Below are 24,816 nucleotides of genomic sequence, written 5' to 3'. Positions count from 1 at the left end.
GCCATATATGGCTTCGTATGAACTAGAGGCTTAAGAATGTATGCCTGACCGTAGCGAAATAAGTAAACTTAGAGTGCTCACTCCGCATAGGTGAAAACTTATTATTAATAAGTTTTCACCTATTAAGCAAGCTTTGCCAAAACTTATTTGTAATAAGAATAAAGCTTTATAACTTTTTGTAAGTATCAACATTTATCGATTTTTTTACTTATTGATATAATACGTTTTATGGTACCATACAACTTCTTATTTATTAACTAGATAAGGAAACTAATGAAAGTTAAGCACTCTAAACTTATTTTGATTTCTCTATGGTCTGACACAAAAATTTACTTAATCCCATTAGGCAGATGGCAGATAACATAGGTTATTTTATATAACATGCACTAGAGGGTCAAAGAATAATGCATTGCTGTCAATACATGTTAAACAGCAATAACGCAGGTATATAGTAGTCATTATTATTCAATGCTATCCCATCCATTATCTATATAATTTAACTAGCTGTGTCATCGATGCGCGATGGTAGGTATCTATCTACTAATAATAATCTGCACATCACTTTCTTAACGATAGAGATATTTATTCACTCATATAGTTTTAAACACTTTATTGTAGTAGTCTTCTACTGTCATCTAAACTACATGTGGTTGTTGACTTTATATTGTGTTAATGTATCGGATCTGTATGTAATTTACTTCTATTTTTTTTAAATTCATTTAGTCTTCTGATTGTCGTAGATGGAGACGTCAGGCGGTTCAGAGAGCTCGAGCGGCGAGGACGCAGAGGCGCGGCGGTCGCGGCGCGGGCACGTCCTCGCGGAGTTGCTGCAGACTGAGCGGGTCTACGTGCAGGAGCTCGGCTCCATACTCACTGTAAGAATTACATTGCATCTACAGGCACTACTAGTAGTTGATGATGTCAAATGCGCTACGGCCAAAGATGGTGCCGTGTTTAGGGTGTAAGTTAAGTGGCTCAGAGGCGAGCGGCGAAGACGCAGAAGGCCATATAACCATAGGCTATGTAGGCTGGGTTTAATGTTCCGAGTAACAAAACTGATAAGTCAAACCCTCGTGATATAAGCACAATCATACAGCCAACTTTACAAAAAGAGGTGAAAACACATTGCAATAATATCCAAGATAACAATTTTGATTACAAGAGCAAGTTGCTAGCTGCTGTTGTCGTATCCCTCTCCAGAAGCGGAAGCGAAGAAGAGGGCTTGATTGATCAAAACACCACTTGTAGAAGCGGAGCAATACGCAGGCTTGGACAATGCTCTTACGAGTTCTTATGTAATGGCGTTATTAGTACCTATAATTTCAATCGAGTTTAGGTGGGTAATCTAACAATTATGTCATGCACATTATCATTCACTATTTGACGCATGCTGTTAAACGTCATTTACCACGTAACTTTAACCAGTAATTGAATAGAAAATTCATCATCAGTTCCCTAATGTAAATCAACTCATTGATAAATGTCCTTGCGTCTTACTCCATTGGTTTGCGCGATATCTCCGCACGTATTCACCATATCGATGCGCGCTCTGAAAACTAATGGCATTAGTATGCAATTAGAGCGTGATCCACATCGGTAGCCGGTGCAGTCGCCGGCCCGTGCGCATGTGCATCGGATGCGCGCGCAGCGGAGCGTCGTGCGCGCGCGCCCGGAACCAAGCGATGCACACGCATTCGCGCTCTGCACGCCGATCCAAGCTCTCCGTCGCGTGCTTGCGTTCACCATGAAATATGGAAAATATGACCTACATAAATCATCGGCCAACATCAGCGTCGGAACCTCCTACTCCTGGTACTACAGAAAAAATGACAACCCCACCACCCGGAAGAAGAAAAAACTTACGCGCTCTGCGTCAGATTCCACGCTATTCAGCGATTACGCGAATCAAATAGCGTTATTCGAGAAAGAAAAAGCCTTCCGCAAAAAATGTAAGAAATCAGTGAGTGATGTTGGTAAAACTGGACGTGTTAAATATAATCCGCGGAACATAAAACCGGTGTACATGGAACCTTTCACGGGGAACTTCTTCTACGGTAAAACGCTGCCCGGTTACGAGTACAAGAAGTCTGAAGAGAAAATCACTTATTTGCCAGACTCAGATGCTGTAACAGCATCCGAGTCCTTGACAACTGCTGAATCCCTCACGACTACTGCTCCCACGGTTGTCGATGCTCCTGAACTAGTAAGAAACCCGCTTTATGGATGTGCTGAAGCAGATGTACAAATACCGACGCCAGAGTACTCAACAGACTCAACAGCTTCAAAAGATTCCCAACTAAAATCATCTAGTTGCACGGAATTAAGACGGACAATGTGTAGCAGCAAGAACACTGAAGATATCCTCTCGAATATATTGAAGGATTACAAAAGAATTATGAAAGAGTGGAATACGACTATCGATGATCATTACTTTTCAGTTTCCCACGGCAATAAAAGAGCCTCCACTATGTGCCGCCAGAGCAATACTGATAGCTACGTTCCCAGTCTACACTCTACCTTATCGTGCCGGAAACCCAGCCGATGCCACAAGTCTACGAGCAACAAATACTATCATTATGCTTACTCACACAACCTAAACAGCAAAAGGGAAATCCCAAAAAGAGCATCCACTTTAAATCGGAATCAAACATTTGGAAACTGGTCGTCCACATTGCAAAATTTTAAGAAAAAGACCAAGTTCTGGAAAGTCGGTGACAGCCTGTCGCCTTCCGAGTGCAAATGCTTGGAAGCAATTTATAGAGACTACGACAAGCGTCTACAAGATTGGTGCGATACGATCAGCCAATGTTCAACGCTAATTAGTTCGGTAATCATTCGAGTATCTAATTTATGTGAACATGTATAACAAAAGCGCATTTAACGCGGTAGTCGTTTATGTCACGTAATAGCATCGTAAATATGTTTAAGACAAGTTAATAACTTTATAAGATCCTGCAACGTTAAGAAGTATACTCAAAAGGCACCGTAAATTAATTTGTGATAGAAACTTTATGGCATCTTATCTGTATGTAAGTGTAAACACTTCCACATCAAGACACATCAAGTCTTCACCGCCCAAATTCCTTAAAGCCGCACTAATTTCATTATCTGTAGATATCACTGTTAGTTTAATAACAATGCAATCTATTTCATTGTACCTGTCTCCTTCCAGGGTTACAAAGAGGAGATCGAGAAGCCAGAGAACCAGCACCTCCTGCCGGCGACGCTGGTGGGGCAGGCCGACGTGCTCTTCGGGAACCTGCACGAGCTCTTCACATTCCACCAAGACGTATTCCTTAAGGACCTGGAGAGGTCCATCTCCGCTACGGAACTCGTTGCACTCTGTTTTGTTGAGAAGGTAAGATTAATTTTATTAATTAGGTGTTCTTGTTTTCCATTTAGAATAAAACGTTCAAAGAACAGACAAGTGCTGTACGCAGGGACCGGAACCGGTTTTTTTAGATTATTATTAGATTGCCCAATTAGAAATGAAATAATTAACAAAGAACGAAAAAATACCGTTTTCGTTCCCATACAAAAAATACCGGTTTCCGATCCCTGGCTGTACGTATAATGAATTAAGATGCAGTAAGTTCGTTTTCTTTTCTCACTCTCACTGAGTGTAAGTGTGAGCGAGATGGAAGTGCGTGCATTTTTCATTATTTTGTGCATAATTTGTTAAAATTTTTTAAAGTGCTTTTTAGACCTATATTCGTGTTTTGTTTTTCTATCGAGCGAAAGTCAAAAACTCAGGATATTCGAATCAGTACAAACCTTCGAAAAAGCCTCAAGATTAAATTAATGGCAGCCGTATTGTGATCAAAATAAACGGACAGACAGACGGACATGACGAATCTATATAAGGAATTTAAATCCGTTTTCTGAACTTACTGCACCTTACGAGTAAGTATAAGTTAATTTATGAAGCAATGATGCTTAAATTGCTTCACAACTACAACAACAACAACGTATTATCGTACACGTTCATATACATTATGTCACGTATAGTTTAGTACTTATCATCGGGTGGTATCGAACACCTGTTCTTCGTTGTCTCTTGCTGTCATCGGTTTAAACAGAGTAAGCTATGAAATCTGCATGTTGCCCATTCTGGTCTAATAGCAGGGGTTTTCTAACTGTGCGACGCTACAGCGCTACCCCCATTGGCGTTGTTACAGGGGAGTAGAGAACTGGGGCGTCAGGAACCGGTACGCTTACTATACTGGCCATAGATTCTAGAGTTTTCCGAAGATAGATCTTCATTAACACGGGAGCTTAAACATTAATTGTTGTTCACAGCGCGAAACATTCTTTCGGCTGTACAGCTACTACTGCCAGAACATCCCGCGGTCAGAACGACTCCGGGAGACGCTGGTGGACACCCACCTCTTCCTCCAAGCATGCCAGCTGCGGTTAGGACACAAGCTGCCGTTGGCCGCGTATCTGCTCAAGCCAGTGCAGAGGATCACCAAATATCAGCTGCTATTAAAGGTACTGAATACTTAAATCTCTTATGAACGCTTTCAGGACGCCTGTAAATGGCACAACAATTTAATATAGGTGCATAACGAAACATTTGATTTTCCTAAAATTACTATTTGCACAAATCCCTTCAAATATGAGGTTTTAAGTCTGTCTTATCTTTCTTGCTTTTCTGCGAGTATACGATTCCACCTTCGCAACGGGATTTGCATTTATGAAATATAGCCGGTCAAACAACTTTGTCAGTAGAAAAAGGTGCGAAATTCAATTTTTTTTTGGGATGATAACCCTTTTTGCCGGTTTTTAACTGACAGAAATGGCTTGACAGACTATAATTTACTTTTAATGCTCGATATTTCTGGAGTTAGCCATCTGGATTCATGTTTAACTTGTATAAGTTATTTTAAAACTGAACGTTGCTGGAAGATACGGGTTACAAGGGTATGCATTATGCAGTTTAACATAAACAAACTCGTACTATTTTAGACTGTCCACCTGTTCTTGTTTATCTCAAAACCGACCCAATATGTTAGCAGGCGACAAAACTAGACTCAAAATAACTTTTACTCTTTTGAAGAAAAATAATTGATTGCCTGTAGGCATTGAATAGTTAAAATCTTAGTCAATGTGTATTGGACTATGGGTACTATATCCTACCTACATATCATTTTATATCAGATATCTACAGACGGAACATACTTACTGTTTGTTGTCATAAGTAGTATAACTGTAAATAAAATAAATAAATTTAGCTATCGTGTTTTGCAACGCTGAGTCAAATAATCTTAATTTTGCATTTAGTTGGTAGTAACAAATAAGACTTACATAAGTAGGCAATGATTCAACGGAATTAATACTATCGATGATATTTTACAAACATACATTTGTTTCAAGAAATAATTAATCATGCATATTAAAAACCAAAACAGGTACCGGCAACAGAGTATTATTTATAGCTTGTTTGCTCACTGACCAGTTACGTTTTTTGCTACCTATAACCATGAATAGTACTTAAAGCTTATTTTTATTTGGCAGGACCTCCTGCGGTACAGCGAATGTGGCTCGATGAGCTCGAACCTGCAGCAGGCGCTGGACTGTATGCTGGTCGTCGTCAAATGCGTCAACGACTCCATGCACCAGATCGCCATCACTGGTGTACCGGTAAGCCATAGTTCCGTAAATGATGTAAATATGTTCGTGTGACCACACTCGTTTTAGAATTATAGAATAATTATGCGTCTGCAGTCCAACTAAGTCAACACTGCACTGACTTGGTAGTGGTCTTTACCACTATGGCGCAACTTTAAATTTCATATTTAGAAAAAAATTTGATATTGAATTTGAATTCTACACACTGTCGCTTGCTAAATCGATGTAGAATTAAATTAGACATACTTTAACTAAATATTTTAGAGAAGTATGACTTGAGCGGTTGTACTAACAACGGACATTCGTCATTAATTAATACCAATAGTTTTTAAGAGATACTCATTTAATATTACCAATGTGCAAAAAAAACTGATACTTTACAATTAATTGCTTTTAAACTATTTATTCGTAATACTAGATAATTAGAAAAAAAATCACAACGCTTATGCTCGTATTGAAACTCGTATGTATTCAGTATTCAGACGTTGTTAAACAAAGTCTAGAACTTATGGGTTTTCTCTCAGCCGAGTTCGAGAACCTTGAATAATAAGGTAGCATTATTTACTATGATTTACCCATATTACCATACCCGTTGAAGATTTCTCCAGCGACAAATCAGTCACCGTCCACTTAACGCGACATATGTATGTATAGGCACTATATAAATTACGAGGCAGCTATACTGAAATACTCCAATGTATTTTAAACCTTGTTACCAGGTAATGAAGTTCTAATTTAATATTTTCAATTAAAAAGATGCTTATGTTTTATCCCACGAGGTTGACAGGGTGTCAGTCCAACGATTTTGTTTCTTAGCACCATTGAATAGGGTTGTTGAGTAAGATTGATGTGTTCCCACGGGGCGCGCAAACTTGCGGATGGAAAGTTGGTCACGCAAGGGGCAACGGTAGTTTCAATATCTTGAATTGCGTCAATTATAGAATAATAAATATACCGTTACGCACTGAAAGTGTGTTTAGTAAGGTAACTACAGTTAATTGAAATTGGTCCCACTAGTCAGCATCTTAAAAGGTGCTTGTAGAGCATTCGTTTAAAAGTAGGCTCGCTTGGGGCTTGTCTAATCGTTAGAGGGCGCGCTATCTAAATACAGATTGTTTTTTACGGTGAAAAAATACTTGAGAAAACCGGTGTGGTTAGAGGGAACAGAGGGGAATAAGACTGAGCGCAGGGATGTGGCAAATGATTGCATAATCACGGGTGAGCGAACATTTTTGTACGTCGAGATTTTTTGATATGAGCTTTATTTAGTTTGCTGGTTGTGGATTGGTACCTATATCTCCAATCTTTATTTACTGGGACATTATGTCATGCATAGTTTTTTTTTTTTTTATGTATGAAACCTTTTTATTGAAAAGTACCTCTGGGGCTAGTTTTAACACAATGCGTGGAGTTAGTATTAACCATACTAATATGGTATGTTAGAAATGATTTTTTTAAAATATTTAACAATAAATTCATTGTCTATTTTTCAATCATATTGTACAATCTGACTGATTGATTGCCTTTTGATTTGTACTTTTATTTATTCGCTAAGAGAAGAGGAGAAGATTGTTTTTTTTCTGACGTGTAAATGTTAAATGATACTATATTTTATAATTCTATTGATATAGGTTTTTTTTCTAAAATCGTTATTTTAAAGAGTAAAAATACATTTTAAATCCTATCACATCGTTGTTAATATTTGACGCCAAGCACGGGGTAAGTATTAACAGCCGAGTTTTTTTATAAATAGTGCTTCATTCTACAAAACCGAGCAATCCAAACGGCATTTAGCGTCTAAATATGAAGATTAATAAATTTTCCATATGATGGATGCTTAACAAGATATGTGCAAAAGTATACATTTCGTTAATGCTAGCCCCACGCTCCCCTACGCTTTAGTAGGTTGGTCATGTATTATGTATGTTAACTTGTAAATAAACTGTAATCATTCGAACTGAAATTGTTTATTCATGAAGTTTCTTCCGTATCTCCCGTTGCATCTGAATTTGTTACGGGCGATTCGCTTTTTACGCTTCATTCGGCCGTGTTTTATGAACCTTGCCATCTTAAGTAATTTACGAATTTTACGACATGCCTTATAAAATGTAAGTAATTCAGGTACAGAAACGGCTTTATTAAAAATAATTGAAAAAAAGCTAAATAAATCAATTCAAAACCAGCAATATTTTTACTACAGGCGTAAAATATTCTTAGCGGTAGTCGCTACCTTGTAGTAAATAAACGTTACGTTTTATGACTTGAATCAGCACCAGTGTAAAGTATGTAATAAGACATTAAAGTCCGCATAATATAATCCTTTTCAACTATAACTTTATGGCGCTTGCACTTAGACCGTTACTTTCATTCGATCCAGCATTTCATTAGGGCTAATTCACAATTTACTGCCTACAACTCGATCTTTGCAATAAAGCTACATCATTTCAAGCCATTTTAACCCTCCGAACGACTACGTTATATACAAATAAATCAGCCAAGAGCATGTCGGGCCATGCTCAGAGTAGGGTTCCGTAGTTATTCTTCCGTCACAATAAGCTATACTGGAGCTTAAAGTATAGTAGATTGTTAACCAAGGGATGAACTGTGGATGTACGAGTTTTTACTATGAAGGGGAAACTTTTAGCGATAACTCAAAAACAGCTAAACTGATTATATCCGCTATAGTTTTACTTTCAGGTTTTTTTTATATATTTTTTGGACTTATGGTTCAAAAGTTACACAGGGGGGGGACACATTTTTTTTTCTTTCGGAGCGATTGTCTCCGAATATATTCACTTTAACAAAAAATGTTTGTTGAAGACCCCTATTAGTTTTAAAAGACCTTTCCAACAATATCCCACACTGTAGGGTTGAAGCAAAAAAAAAATTCACCCCCACTTTACGTGTGGGAGGTACCCTAAAAAAAAATTTAGATTTTATTGAACGACTTTGTCGGATTTATTGATTTATATATCCATACCAAATTTCAGCTTTCTAGCACTAACGACCACGGAGCAAAGCCTCGGACAGACAGACAGACGGACATGGCGAAACTATAAGGGTTCCTAGTTGACTACGGAACCCTAAAAAACTTCACTCACCCTACACACCAATATCACGGGCGCAAGCGAGCTAATATAAAACTTACTCAAAGGAGTGAAGGTTACTTTGACAGCATACGCCATAACACTTATTGTTGGCAACTCAACTCATGATAACTTTAGGTGTGTTTAGCGTCCAGAAGGTTTATATTCCAGCATCTCACAATGATACATTGCTTCAGGTGGACCTAGCGCAACAAGGCGAGCTTCTCATGCAGGGTTCCTTCCTCATCGCGTCAGAGAGTAAACGGGATTTGCGGCTCAGAATACGGCCGCGACGTCGGCATATCTTCCTCTACGAGAAGGCTATGCTCTTCTGCAAGCCGGCTACTAAGAACAGCCATAACAAGGCTACTTATCACTTCAAGAATGATCTCCAGGTACCTACGTCTAACATCTAACCTCGAATCTAGACTGTCTCTCACAAAGAGAGCCTAACCTAACCTAACCACATGTTAAATGATTTAAAAGTTGTTGTCTTCAATCTAAACAACATTGTGTGGTGACCTTTTAAAACTCGATTTTAATATCTGTTGAGTAAGTTAATGGTATTTTTATCTACTGACGCTAAAGTATAAAATTTACATAAAAAAGTTTTAGACAGTAAAGTAATTATACAAATCAGATGCATATTAGATATTTATAGTATTCTAGGTTTCATTCTGGCCAGCTAGATGAATTTTATGGCGTTATAGCAAAAGTTGTCTAACCGTTTACGTTCCCCCTTGCAACGTTTGTAGACAAATAAATTATTTTAATTTTCGTTTTGCCCTGAATAGGCAGTATTTATTACTTTGCAATGTCGAAAACAAATTTTGCGTCACTGATGTAGCAATTATTTATGCGTCGAATTTATTTAATCTTATTAATAACCGGCCTAAAACGAAATAACGGGACAGATTGGACACGGTCTAAACCAAGTCGGGAAAAAAGAAATTCGATAACAAAATAGGCTAATAAAACAGGCTCCGAATTCATTACGTAAACGTACCTACTGTTACTGTACATATGACACGCGTCATTTAAGTTTTCAATACAAATAATGATACTTACTTATTTCTCTTGGCAGATGTCACAAATTGGACTCACAGAGTCCGTGAAAGGCGACCTCCGCAAGTTCGAAGTATGGCGGGAGCACCGACTAGAAGTACACACGATCACAGCGCCCTCTGTGGAAGTGAAGCGAGCGTGGGTCGAGCGCATCAAGAGGGTTCTACTCGACCAGCTCAAGGAACTCAAGGGCGAGCGCGTCAGGAAATACGGCATGCAACACAGGTTTGTGACATTGTGCAGACATTACTTTTAAATTAGTCAGCCGGCGAGGATAATAAATGTGTCTTCTTTCATGTCGGTAAGCAAATGATTCAGCATTCCACGTTTACTATCTTTACTATTCTGTACTATGTTTTTCACTCCCAGTCCATGGAATTTTTAAAGATCTGCATCGGCCTGATTTGGGAGAAACCGCTAATATTGAATGTTTAATGAGAACGCCATTTAAGGTCGCAGCAGTTTTTGCAAATGTCCTTGGTCCTTATAATTTTATTAGTGCCGCCAGGTCTAGGTACATTATCGCCAATATCGGCATCTTCTGAAAACGGCACACTTAGTTTTTGACCTATTTATACGACCACTTGCAATAATTTCCGATAGTAATCCATGATGCGCTTTCAGCAGGACACTAATCCAGGCCAGTTCCTGGGAGTTAGGCCCGGCGGGGCAGCAGGCCAAGCCGCCCGCGCCCGCCGCCGGCCCGCGCACGGCGTCCTGCGACTCGCACGACGAGCCCTGCTGGTCCACCGACCCCTCCGAGGACGAGGAGGACGAACCCGAACAGGCGCCGGTATGTGCAAACTGAAATCTACTTTATCGCGCTGGGATACGAGTTAGTTCGGGTTGGGGTGTTATTGTGACATTTCAGAGAGGTAGCTCGATGGTATATGGAATCTTGTGTCAATAAGAGCGTTTTTCACGACAGCCGATTATGATTTGTAGGTATTGTAATGAGAGCTCAACTTGAACCTAATACAGGAAGCTAATAGCACCAGCAATATAGCTTTCGGCTGCCGTGGGCAAACGAAATTTCCGTTACTTTCTAGGATATTTAAAATGTTTATCGCTATTTATCGTCTTATCTCTTCGAATCTTAAGGATAAAATATTGATGTGAATTGCTTGCAGGCGTTTATAAGTTGCGATAATCAATTTAGATTTCCTAAATTTTACTTGTTATTCGGAAGTGTTCTCATTGAAAATGACACTTCCTCACTGTACCTAATTATTAATAAATAGTGTGTAACACAAATGAAATAATAAATTGTATTAAATATTGATTTTTGTTTGAATAACCGTAACGTGCTGTAATCGGAAAAACTAACAGGGTAGAATAGTGCTTTATGTCGCCAAAGAGCTTTCTTAATACGGGTCCTAATAGCGACTAATTTTGGGTTTGCAGTGTTGAATGAAGTGAAACCCACTCTCTAAGTAAGTGTTAAGATTATTAAATGAATGCGGGCTGAACCACGGGTAGCGCATGAGAGGCTGACCCCGGCACTTAACGCTTCCCAAACATAACAATGAAGCATAAGTCAGAAGGCGGAATCCTATCTATGCAAGCTTACCTAACCGAGAATTTGCAGCAGTTCAAATAGACCTAGGCATAGAGAAAATGCTGCAAATTTTCCAATAATGAAAATTCTCCATGACGTCCGTTAGAATTCACGCCGTCCACTGCATAATTAAGTTAGCCCACCCATCATCGCTTTTAGTTTATTTGAATCCGAAAGTTGTTAGCGACCGCACCCAAGGGTTTTGGATTTAGTTCTGCACATCCACGTCGCACAAATTAACATGAAAAAGCTTTTTTATCAGGCTCTGAAGTGGCTACTTAATACTGGCGCCATCTTGTCGCAATGCGATCGCAAGATGGCGGATGCTCTAAGATGTGTTGTTCAACAGGTGACGGAGGCCGTCGGTCTCAACGGTACCATACACAGAGTGGTACAATTCTTTTCTGTATCGGGGTCTACACAGGCCAACTCCACGTTTTACGTGTCCCAGTACTGATAGTTTCTCTACAGAGCTAAAAGCCTGTAGAGGTTGTAAATACAATGAAAGAGACTGAATTATCCAAAGTTAAAAGTACATAACCAAAGAGTTCGACAACGAACGTGGATATCTCAGTTGTTATTGCCGAATATTAACTGTCGTGTAAGTCATTGTTTTGTTTGTTATGTCACTCATTTGTCAGTGTGCTTTTTAGTTCTGTTAACTGCGCTTGCTTCGATAAATGTTCGTTTAATGTTTATGATACATATTTATTTTTGTTTACGAATGGTAGAATACAATGGACATCATCGTATCTTCATGGACAATACTGTACTATCGTTTGACATTGAATGTTACTAAAATGACACGTATTTGACTATTCACATGTATGAGATAAGTTGTGAGGAGTGTTTGATTCTGCACAGCTCGGCTCGGCACGGCTCTCGGCTTGCACTCTAACCACGGCTTCTGACTGCGATCTTGGCTTATACTTACTGTAATATTATTTCTATACACTGTACTCTGGAAGGAACACGATGTACTTGCACTGTATACTGACAATATATTATCCTTTTACCCATATCACAAATTATATTGTCAGAATATAGTTTCCACTCTGACACGCATATCAGGAACACGATCAAAGCCCGTCTTCTTGAGGAGAGTCATGACAACATACCTAAACTTCATAATAAATAATTCTGTACTTTTATAGAAAACGATTATAATTATTATTAATGAATCATAACTAAACATGAAAGCTCTATTAGGAATAAGAACGTATCTAAACAATAATTTCATAATTATTATTGTATGATATGAAAACACATCGCTATTTTAGGATATATATTATAGCATAATTTAGTATAAGTATACTCGTATTGTATGTCTACTAACTACTACATATATATCGAGGGCTTCAGGCCAAAGGGGCGTATACGCAAAAATGCCATTTTTCGTTTTTAACGGCATCGTATTCGTCTTGTAACAATACGTAAGCACAATTTTTTTCATAATTTTATCATAACAATTAGTTAGTAAATAATTAAAAAATCATTTGGCGTATAACAGACAGTCATAATTTTATGTCGTTCCAAAAAGCCGTACTGAAGGCGTATAAGTGATATTTTCATTCAGTCCCCGATATTCATCGGAGTATAAAGGCGTACGTACATACTTCTCTCATGTGACAGTGCGAACCACCAAATAGTGTCACGCTATATAGGCGTACATACATACGACCATAAACTTTTACCAACTATCCTCAAAGTGCGTCGCGGCAAAGAGGCGTATGAACATACGACCGTACAAAAATTACGTTGGCCTTCAAATAATGCCGGGCCAAAGGGGCGCGGAGACAGCGTCCTTGATTGCCGCATATTGCTATCCCTTTCTGTCAAGCGGGTAAGCGCACTAGGGCCTCCTGTCTCTCAGTCAGTGTCTAGTGCGTTACAGTATGGTGTGCATCTCGTGCGAATAATAACAATAAAGTGGAGCGCTCTGATGCTGATGGTTCTGCCCTGGGCATTCAAGAATGACGTGGGCGGCTGTCTCCTCTGCCTCCAAGTACTCTCTGCAAAGGGGGCTATCTGTAACACGTAGTGTTAGTAGGTGTTTGTTTAGTGGGGCGTGGCCGGTTATGGCCCCAGTCAAAAGCCGAACCTGTGGCCTCTTCAGCTGTCTCAGCCTCCTCGACAAACCGGGGTCGATTGTCGGGAGGGCTTCCTTCGCCTGCCTGCACGTGCCTAGGTTAGACCAGTACGGTTGGTGTTTTACCTTGGTGTTGTGTCGCAGCATGTTCCGGAGCCAGGCATAAGGCAGAGGTATAATTGGCTCCGGTCCTGCCACCCTCAGTTCCGAACATCCTCTCGCCAATATGTCGGCCGCAACGTTCCCTCGCGAGTTGCTGTGTGTCCCTTGATCCACTGCTATCCAGATCCAGAGTTAAGCTGGTGGTGGTGCTTACCTCTGACAGAGCTTTGTGGCATTTGTAGATTAGCCCTGAGGTCAAAGTATAACTTTGCAAAGCTTGTAGTACTGACCAACTATCAGAGAGTATGCGGATGGAGTAGTCCAATACTTTCCTTGAGGCGATTGCGTGTGCTGCCATTATGATGCCAATTCTGCCTGGAAGACTGTGTTGTGGGCACCTAGTCAAGTCCTAGTGGTGTTGAGATATGTATGTTTAGGTCCTCTGAGAATACTCCAGCGCCAGTGCCTGACCTTGTCTTTGATCCATCCGTGAAGATTCTCAGCTCTCATGGGTTGAGTCCTTCACGAGGTTCTTCGTGTAACTGTATCTTAATTTCTTGTCGAAGACGAATTGTCTGGGTATCCTGTCAAGTCACCGCTTCTATTAGCGGTTCCTTACCTATCGCCTCGTAGAGGATCTCGGTGTGTGGTACCCTAGGTGGTCTCCAGAGATTAGATTTTTTGAGACGTACCGCCGTAGCTAGCGCTTCCTGTTGTATAAAGAGGTGCAGCGGCGGCAGGCTCAGTAAGGCTTCCAGGGCCGCGGTTGGTATTGTCCTCATGCAGCCCGTGGTCGCCATACAGGCCAACCTCTGGATTCGTTGTAGTTCAGCTTCAACTACGGATAGTGTGGTGCGTGGCCACCAAACTATCGCACTGTAGCTTATTATTGGTCGCATGGCTGCCTGGTAAAGCCATAGAGTTATCTTTGGGGTTAGCCCCCAGGTTCTACCCACTATCCTACGACATTGCCAGATTACGACTGTGGCTTTGTCAATTTTGCCGTTTCGGTGATTGCTTTAATTTAATTTGCTGTCAAGTATTACCCCTAAATACTTTACTTCCGCAGATAGTTGGAGTTCAGTGTCAAACAGGCGAAAGTGTTTGTTGGTGAACATAACCAGCTCAGTTTTGTTGGGATTGTCTGAGAGTTCGTTGTTAAAACACCAGCATTCCACGATGGCTAGTGCAGAGCGGGTAACATCGCATACCGTACCTGCATGATTGCCGCTCGTCAGTATCACTATGTCGTCAGCATAGCCGATTGTGTAATAGTGATTATTATTTAGTGTGGTGATCAGGTCATTCACCACAAGGTTCCATAGTAGTGGCGATAGGACTCCTCCTTGGGGGCATCCTTTTGCCATTAATGCCTGCTGTGTTTCGCCCGTCCCGAGTTTGATGGTTCGTTGGCTCAACATGTTGTTTATCCATTCTGTCATAACTGCATTCGCGCCATGTCTTACCAGTGCTGCTATAATGCTACTGAACCTGGCCCTGTCGAAAGCCCTTTCTATATCTATGAAGGTTCCTAAGCACATGGATCTGTTTTTGACCGCCACCTCAATTTTACTTACTACTGCGTGAAGTGCCGATTCTGTAGATTTGCCAGGGCTGTAGGCATATTGGTTTGGATGCAAGGGCACATGAATTTGCACCCTCTCTCTAAGGTACCTGTCACACAACCTCTCTAATGTTTTCAACATGAAAGAGGTCAGGCTGATGGGCCTGAAGGATTTGGGGTCCGAGTAGTCGTTTTTACCTGGTTTCGGTATGAAGATAACCTTGACCTCCCTCCATTGCTTCGGCACGTACCGGTGAGCCAGACAGGCGCGCAGAACGATGGTCAGCTTCAGAGTGAGATGCTTCCCGCCCCATTTAAGAAGCGCAGGGAAGATCCCATCCATTCCTGGAGATTTGAAGGAGTCAAAGCTGTTTAAGGTCCACTGCGTGCGCTGCGGGCTGATTACCTCATATGTCTGTAGCCACTCGTCCTCCGTCGGGGTGGTAGTAATTCTTAAGTGTAACATTCCTCTGTTATAATTTGATGGAGACGTACATGAGTTAAGTTGTTAGCTAAACTACTTTTAGGTTTATTAGTACAGAAGATTTAATATTGTTTCTTTTTATGAAATGACGATAAATGATGTCTTATTTATTTGTTTAGAAGTTTTGATTAATATTTTATTGTTTAAGATAGTTATAATTTTGTTACCAGTGGTACCATTAAAGAAGGAGTAATGTTTATTGTCTGAATACAAGTTTTGATACGTTTTAACTTTAACCTTTTGTTTTAGTTAATGCACTCTAAATTTAATCGTTTGATTGTTTCTTGACTGCTTTTTTAGTAAAGCTGTCATTGTGTTGTCTTAGCAATTTCCATGCATCCTTTACTACCAATTTCAATTTTATTCTTTTCTATAAAATCGTTTTGTACTACTCGACTTTTGAGCGACTACCATTTACCTACTGTCACAAATAGTAAAAATGATCTTATTGGAATTCAGTTAAGTCAGTTTTCTTAAGTAAGCCCACACGTCTTAACTCTAGCTCCCAGCGAAGTGCTAAACGACTGCTATTATAGGCAAAAATCAGAATAAGCGCCGTGATTGTCTTTTGAAACACTTCTTCTTATCGTGTGGGTTGTAAGATTGATGTACCTTAAAAACCCTGGTGTTAGAGTTATTGAGTCGCCAAAGGCCTGTGACATGGCTCTCACGACGAGCACCACCGGATAGATAGCAGCCGGGACCAACGACTTTACACCGTGCCTTCCGAAGCACAGAATCATCTTACTTTTCCGACAATCAGGTGATTCAGCCTGCAATGTCCTAGCAAAACCGGGAATAGTCTCACAAAGTCACAAAGCGACTTTTGCTTGACAGTGTCCCCACCGGGATTCGAACCCGGAACCTCCGAATCGAGAGACAACCGCTCTAACCATTAGACCACGGAGGCTATTGAAACACTGATATGCTCAAAGTGGCAATTCAAAATAGTTACTTACCCAATCGGTAACCAGCTCGAGTCGACATTGCTTAATCTCGTGGACAGTTGTGACACTATCAAAACCATCAGGAATCATTTTAATGGTAAAATCTAGATGAATTTATGAATATTTAGTCAAAATATAATTTGGCGCCCTATTATACGGCCACAAATAAAGGATACTTACACGATAGATTCGTCAGCCCAGACGGGCGTATAAAAATCAGAAAAAATAGAAGCAACTACACAATGATGACTAAATTACTGTAAAATTAAAGTATTTCGCATTATTAACAGTATTTCCACCTTTCATGATTAAATTATCGAATAGAAAAAAAAAAGAATTATACGACCATAAATCTCAAGTATTTTTCAAAAAATTTCAACCTATATGTCGGAAATTACTGTCGTGGTAAAGAGGCGTAACTACATAATTACTGCTTTTTAGAATACGTAGAACGAAACTAGGCATGACACATGAAACAGACAGTAATTTAAATACTCTATGCAAAATTGTAGAACAATCGGTACATTGTAACAAAAGTTATTCAGTTTTTTGTCTCTCCTGAAAAGTAGGGTTCTTGCTTATACGCCCCTTTAGCATGAAGCCCTCGATATGATACGTGTGAATGTATAAACTGCTTAAAAATAACTGCATGTGTTAGTTATAAACTAGCAAAAAGATAGAAGTGCAATAGTGTTGCATTTTTGCCGGCAAAGGAATCGCAACTCTAAGGTGGTTAAGCTCAAATTGCATGCTTCGGTTTATGTGCGAATGAATGATGATTAGTCTACTAAACACTAACAGATACCTACCTACCTACATGATAAAAACTTATATTTATGTGATAGCTTACTAAAAGAAGAAAAAATCATACCCGAAAACTAGTTATCCCTATATTTACATTGAATCCTATGTAAAAATGAATATTTTAACAAACTTTAAGTAACGATTTTAAGTTAATTTTTAACTACATATGTCATGTTTATTTCAAATCATACGTAAGTAATATCTAAATAGATAAAGCTAGCTTGTTACATTTGTAATTGGGCTTAGAGCCGAGCTACATAAATTTTTGATAATGCTCATATCAGCTCATTACTCAACACTTGTTCAGCACATACGAATAGATACTTATCTCCTTGTACCTCACAAACCTGATGACCGTTTCTTATAGAAGAAGTGTGCCTGCAATGTTCTTGTTGCACCTTATTTTCTGGTTTCTACTCCTTTAAAGAACCAATTCTAGTTTTCTCTGAAAGCCCTTACTGTATTTATAAATTTTATGGAAACAGACAATAAAGCTATTCATATTATTTACTAATTATCATCTATCTCGGTATAAGGATATTATGATCGTTTGAAAATCAAGGTAAAGTAGAAAACCAATTTTTATAATCCCGTCGCTAATAATCAGGTTCCCTAAATTCTTTACCAGTTAACTTACCATTGTGAGTGAACTTTCTTACAAAGTGATAAGGCCTACGGATGTCTAGTTAAATGTGACACCAAATTTGACCATATAATGTAGTAGTAAGGTTATGACCCGTCCGTGTGCGCAGGCGGTGGGGTGCGCGCTGGTGGCGCTGTCGGAGTACACGGCGGTGGGCGCGAGCGAGGTGTCGCTGCGCGAGGGCCAGCAGGCCGAGCTGCTCAAGGTCGGCTGCGCGGGCTGGTGGTACGTGCGGCTGGCGGGTACGTATTAATCCAACAATCTCAGTCCTTCCATGGTTTAGAAGCAGATTTAAAACACGGTAGCAGTGGTGGGCTCTATTATGTTGGGGCTCGGGGCCCGAGATTCTGAGCTCCGCGCCCCTCACTTAATACCTCATGATCAAGACCACCTTAGAGTAAGCTAATGACCTGCTAGCACAGTCAACACTGAATGGCATGCGTGATGACCTGATTTCCATTTTAATTCACGTGGGTGATCTACCCTATCTCAGGAGATTTAAACTTAAAACAGTTAAATGTTATGTATAGAGAATCCCGTGTGCCCAAAAATTCTAAACGTTGGCATAACTCTATGAGGAATTGCGGATGCTTCCTAAGACCGGCTAACGTCTGCTGTACAGTAACGTTCAATTTCCTTACCAGGCGGCCACGGCGAGGGCTGGGCGCCGGCGGCGTACCTCGACCAGCGCAAGACCTCCCGCTCGTCCAGCCGCTCACACGACCGGTTGCACGACCACTGACTCCGGTCACAGCTCTGTCTACACCACTAACAGTTCTGATGTACGAGTAGGTCGACAGCTAACTGATGTTATGAAAGTTCAATTAAGCTAAGTTTGCAATGAATTTGGCAATTGCAAAGCCTATTTGGTGAGTCCCGCTTGCGGGATCCGAGTCGGCAGAAAAGTTTAAGTCTAAAACCTCTGGTACTTAGAGGTTTCTAACATCTCAAGGTCCTGGGCGAAGATAACATCTTTAGAAAGGTGTCTGTCAAATTGTTCATTGCAAGCTTGGCTTGATTTAATTGTATCCTTATTATTCAGGAATCGACCTATAAATTCGAGCGCCAATTTGACGTAAAAAATAACATGCCTAGAAAATACGAGGTGGATTTTGTAACGCATCACATATGTTATAATATATGGATTTATAGTGCTCCCCAAGCCGCATTGAAGGAAAGCATAGGTGTCTATTACGCTTAGCATGTGACTGTGGTTATATTTAGTGCGACTTGCGCTCCTTATGGTTAAAAGGTTTTCGGTCGCCACAAACGATGAGATGAGTAAGGAATTATGTTCATGGCCATGGCAATTAGGCCATGAGTTCAATTCACAAGTGAAAATAATATAGTAAACGAAATAATAAAAGTATAGGTAACTTCCAAAAGTAACTTCATTGTCGGAACGCCTGCTTTAAAATATCGATAGGCATAAATTTTACGAGTAGCGGTTTGATATAGGATTGTATGTATAGGCACCTTTAGTAGAGTCACCCCACCTCGTTGTTAATGTCGAACAATAATATTTGTTAATTATTGTAAATGTTGTTCTAAAGAAGCTTTATTGTAAATTAGTATTAGTTGTAGCTGAGTCGATAAGGTAATCCAAAGCTAAGACCGTGTTTAAAGTGCGGACGCATGTTGTTCACTGTCTCTTATTTGTGACACAGATGTTTTTTTTTACAGACGAACAATAATAAACTTAATGGTGTGAACTTATAGTAAAAATTTAAATGGCTACACATAAAGTCCTTTCAACTCTGAATTCAAATATGCTATCGAAATTTCAACTATAAATTCATGCCAATAGGTTTCATTACTTACATTTGTGTAAGAAGTGTGTGACTTTTTAAAAGGAATTTTTTTGAATTTATGGATTGTGCATTCCCACTTTATGCGAGCCTGGTAGCGTAGGGCGTTAAGTAAGCCGTGACTGTTTCATAATTGTTCTGTACATACTTTTATTAATTAATTATAGTTATTTATTTGCTACGGCTTTTGGTGTTAACTCGTGCTCGCCTTTTCCATGACAGTTGTTGTGGGTGTATTGTACCGTTAGGGACCTGTGTATTATAGTTAAAGTTTGCTCTTTCTGAGTGATTGTTCATGGGTGTTGTCGATTTTATAAGCTGAAAATGCGGCTTTCCGCTCTATGAACAAATAATAGCATAGATATTGTATGAGTCCTGCCCTAGTTTTGTCCCTAAGGTGAGACTTAGATTTCATAATCATCGATCATTTTCATATCACTAGGTTCACTAGTTATCTTTGACAAATTTATATTACCTACAAAATTTTACTAAAATCATATGAAGAATATAATTATGCATTAAGATGCAAATGCAGTTAAGATAAAATTGGGATCCATATTTATACATTTTTAAATATCTTATTATGTACATGTTTAATTGGAAGGTGCTTAAAGGTCCATACTGCCTATGTTGGTGCATAAGTTTTTTGCTTGTTCAAGTCCAAGGAATAGGGTCAATAAAAGGAGGGAAATCTGATTTATGTACTTATTTTCAATTCTGTCCACAATGCGTAAGCAGCTCGTAGTTGTGTTTATGAATGTTATTTTTACCATTTATTGATCAATATTCATAAAACAAGAAGGTCTGTGTGGGCTTTGGTTTGTCTAAAAACTCCTCACTGTCCTCACTCCTACGAGCTTGATTACGATGACGACCTCAGAGCTAAAGCACTCTTAATACCAAATTTCATTAAAAACGGTTCAGAAGTTTTGTGAAGTGCTGTGAAATTGTGTGAAGCAGACGGTGTAATTTATAATTTTAGTACACACTCAAAATTTACGTCTTCTTTCCATTCGAAACCCTTGGACATTAAACCCCTTTACAACCTTTGATTACAAATAGATATGTGTTTTTGCTAGTCGGCATTCATTTAAAATTTAATTAGAATTATTTTTGTAGATGAGATGAAACGAAATCATTTGTCATATTCATTTCCCATTGTGAATGCGTAGAAGTTGTCTCTTAGTGTCATTCTTTGACTTGTAGTTTCATGTACCTAATGTGTTATTTTCATTTCGTGAAAATGTTTTGTATTATATAAACTAAGTTCATTTTCGAGCTGACCACAATACACTTATTGTCCATTTGATTTGTGTTTTATTTATTTTATACATTCCTACTATCCCATTACTAGCTTATTTTTATTCATTCTTGCAAGTATCATCTTTAGCTTTAAACGCATTTGTCTTCGATGTCCAGTCAGCCCCAAAGCTAGCTGACGAGGCGGTGTTAAAATTATCTTTATGTAGGTAATAAATAGCTCTACAAAAAGATGTCTGAAAATACTTTTGAATGCGAAATGTACAGGTGATAAATGAATATTTGGACAATCTTTTACACAGTTGGACCTAGCCCCAAACCAAGAAAAGCTTGTACTATGGGTATTGGCGTCGATATACATAACTCCTAGTGCGGCAAGATGCCTCGAAATGGAAGCTCTCTCTTCGCGGACGCGCTCTTTTAATATGGAAAACTTGCCACCTCGCTTTAAAATATAGTTTTGCCGCCCGAGGGGATAATTGCATACATAGATAACAACTATTACTCAGGAACAATTATAGTCATGATTAACATAATCCTATTGATGCCGACTGTATAACATGCGACACAATTCATTAGGCGGGTCCACACAGAGCGAGCATACGCGCAATATATAGGCAATTTCGGCCGAAGCAAGTCTACACTAGCCGTTTTGTTCGCGAGGAAATTGCCTCGCGCGTGTGCTCGCTCTGTGTGGACCCGCCTGATTGCATATACTTTTATTGACCCAGGCATCATAAATTTCATCTAAATCCATAACCCCTACAATGCTATTTCATGTCTCCAAAGACGGACTTAGATTTATCATCTGTCAATGTTACGTTGTTAATTTCTTACGATTAAAAATCTGTAAGTATGCATGTATCTCTAGAATTATAGATTATTTAGGATTTTATCACTCACGAAAGGATGGATAAACTCTCTTGGGGAAACAGTCCCGTCATATATTTAACGTTAAAATAAGTAATAGCAAAGATTCATAAATTGTTTTAGCTAGATGCGTAAAGTATAAGAGAAATTCGTATTTTGAATGTGACCACTAATGAGGTTGACACTGTACGGCTCTGAAGATATATTTATGGTGTATTTATACAGTAAATAACTCTGCTTGTCAAAAGTAGACGTTCAAGGTGCAGTAAGTTCGTGTTCTCTCACTCTCACTGAGCATCAGCGTGAGCGAGATGGAAGTGCGTGCCCGGGAACACGGATATCATGTTTTTTTAATTATTATTTAATAAAAAAGTAATCGCTGAATTCCCTCAAGCATAATATTGCTCATTTTTAGACGTAATTTTCGTACGTTTAGCTTTTGGCAAAATTTATTATAAATATTATAATTTTTTAAAGTGCATTTTAGACCTATGTTTGTGACTTTTCCATCGAGCGAAAGTGAAAAAAAACTCAGGATTCAAATCATTGAAGTCCATAGAGAAAGGCCTCAAGATTGCTACTTAAATTTATGGCATCCGTATAATGATACTTACTTTACTCTTTGGTATAATGATCCAAAAAAGCGCTACGACTTTTTTTATCCGTTTTCTGAACCTACAGCACCTTGAACCAAAGAGAATTTGAAGTAAAGTAGAATTGTCAAAGTAAATTTACTGCCATCTTTCGACACATGATTAAAACTAGAACGCCATTAGACTTTGATCCTTATTCTTCCACTGATATGTGTTAAATTTGTTTAATATCGTCGCGCCATCTCATAGAGCATAGGCCAAAGATATGGATGGCGGCATCGTTTCGAGCGATTCAAATTCTCTTTACTTGAACAAAACATTGCAGGCGTCTTCTTCAGCTGTCACACTCGGCGGCACGATTTTTTCTTAGATTTTACATACACATATTTTTCAATACATGAATCTTTGGTAATAGGCATATGATAGAAAATAATTTTAATAATAAATACTTTTATCTCAAGGGTCATGTAAACACCCTCACGCAGTGGTTCCTAAATCGCGTTGGAATATAAGGAACATTAGACACAATTTGTATAAGTCTTAAGTATGAGGTACCCATTCTTTCTACTTTTCTGTGTTTAGGAACCACTGCACTAAAGCTTCCACATTACCTGACTAATCGGAAATTAGGTATAAGAAAAATATAAACCGTGGCAACCAACTTATCAACAATATAAAGCCAGAGGGCTTACCGCGAAAAACGAAATTTCGTTATCTGCCTAGGTATCTAACATATTCGATGTAGGGCCTCAGGGATAGAAACCACTTCATGACAGAGCCCAAGGTATCTCTACTCTCTACCTCTATGTCTAGTACAGGTTTACCCCCTTATTCATAAATGTCTACTAAAGTTAACAAGCCGCTAATAACCGTTTGTCCCTTTCCGACGTAATGATATGATGGAAAGGGACAAATGATTATTAGCGGCTTGTTAACTTTAGTAGACGTTTATGAATAAGGGGGTTAATCTCTATTAAAGTAAGGACGCTTATCCCTAAGCACGAAGAATTTCGTACATTGACCTGCCACTTCCTGTCTCTATCGCACGCGTACAATGATATTGCTGTCCCGCTCGCACAGTGGCATTGACCGGCGGCATAGCAAATGGCGGGTCAATGTACGAAATTCTTCATGCTTAATAATAAACATTGCGTCCGTCCTTACTTTAAACGGTGAGTTAAGGCCAGAATAGATCTGCTATTTCGCTCAAAACTTTCTACCGGAGTTCGGTGTCATCTTCCATGGTGCCTTACCGGTTCGTGGTAGCTGGTAAATAATGTACCTAATAAGGCCTTTACATCGCAACTAGTAGATTGTAACGGAAATGTGTAAGAAAAATAAATGCTGCCGTAATAAATACCCTAATTAATTCATGTTTCAAAGTGCAAATATTGTATAACGGCTGTGAATTTCCTAGTGATTTTTATACTAAATATAACCATTTTAATACCCTCATATACCGTTTTAACGCGTATTCGTAGGATTTATATGACTATTTCTCTTTTTAAAAGATCTTTGAAATCTTATCTTTACCCTAACTTTCTTCTGATTCTCTCCCTACTGTAAGTTACAGCATAACCATTGCTCGTTTCCATCATAACTGTTTCACTACGTGGCGACGCATGAGTTATAACTTATAATTCATTCTAGTTTATTGCTGAAACGTTGCATATAAACACAAGTGAAAGTATTAATTTCTCGGCATGACTTTTTTTTAAATCGGTAGCTACTTTCTTGCATATTGTTCTGTAATAATGATCAAACGAAGGCCATCTTATAATTTAAAGGAGTCACGAAACCTTGTAAAAGTCTGTCTCAATGACGTAAATCGCACATATTCGAGGCGGCATTTACCGTTTAGCTACAACCTAATAAACATAGCAACTCTTTACTCCCACGACAAGCAATATGCGTATAAACTAACTAAAATATTGTCGACCTTATACTCGTAGACATTAAGTTGAAAGTAAAAGGTTATGTTTACGAACAAATGTGTGTTCCATGCACTTTGATTCATTCATTGTTTTGGCCCACGCTATTTAGCTTGACCTGATCATTTGGTTGATAAACGTATGCCTACTCGTACTAGTATTTAGGGCACATCCCTAGTAGTCGGTAGAAATATTTTGTGTAAGTCGTTTCTAGAGTAGTTTACACGTTGAAATAGCAATTTTATACATTATCTACTACAGAATTCACAGTTACCAACTTAAATATGCAAGTTTTAAGTATTTAAGAAATGTTATAAGCAATCAGGGCGGAGTTTTCAGTCGTGGTATGCCTTTAATCGAGCTTATGATAATGAAATACAC

General features: G+C 39.1%; 1 protein-coding gene across 11 annotated transcripts in view; it reads left to right on the top strand.

Moving 5' to 3' along the window:
• Positions 1 to 21,090, top strand: part of LOC133518817 (guanine nucleotide exchange factor DBS-like) — a 138,621-nt gene extending 117,531 nt beyond the window's left edge. For 7 of the 11 annotated variants that reach the window (XM_061852540.1, XM_061852545.1, XM_061852548.1 and 4 more), the window contains exons 12-20: positions 741 to 875; positions 3,173 to 3,358; positions 4,300 to 4,491; positions 5,518 to 5,643; positions 8,915 to 9,112; positions 9,802 to 10,007; positions 10,407 to 10,575; positions 18,083 to 18,215; positions 18,618 to 21,090. In XM_061852540.1, coding sequence (XP_061708524.1) covers positions 741 to 875; positions 3,173 to 3,358; positions 4,300 to 4,491; positions 5,518 to 5,643; positions 8,915 to 9,112; positions 9,802 to 10,007; positions 10,407 to 10,575; positions 18,083 to 18,215; positions 18,618 to 18,715 — 1,443 coding nt within the window. In that variant the 3' untranslated portion in view covers positions 18,716 to 21,090. Of the gene's footprint in view, positions 1 to 740; positions 876 to 1,243; positions 2,828 to 3,172; positions 3,359 to 4,299; positions 4,492 to 5,517; positions 5,644 to 8,914; positions 9,113 to 9,801; positions 10,008 to 10,406; positions 10,576 to 11,186; positions 11,942 to 18,082; positions 18,217 to 18,617 lie in introns of those variants that run through there. The other 4 variants (XR_009799538.1, XR_009799539.1, XM_061852541.1 and 1 more) reach the window with 4 other exon arrangements.
• The last annotated feature ends 3,726 nt before the right edge of the window (positions 21,091 to 24,816 follow it).

This window comes from Cydia pomonella, chromosome 6 (genome assembly GCF_033807575.1).
Source record: "Cydia pomonella isolate Wapato2018A chromosome 6, ilCydPomo1, whole genome shotgun sequence".
Lineage (NCBI taxonomy): Eukaryota > Metazoa > Arthropoda > Insecta > Lepidoptera > Tortricidae > Cydia > Cydia pomonella.
This window is presented reverse-complemented; position numbering and strand designations above follow the sequence as displayed.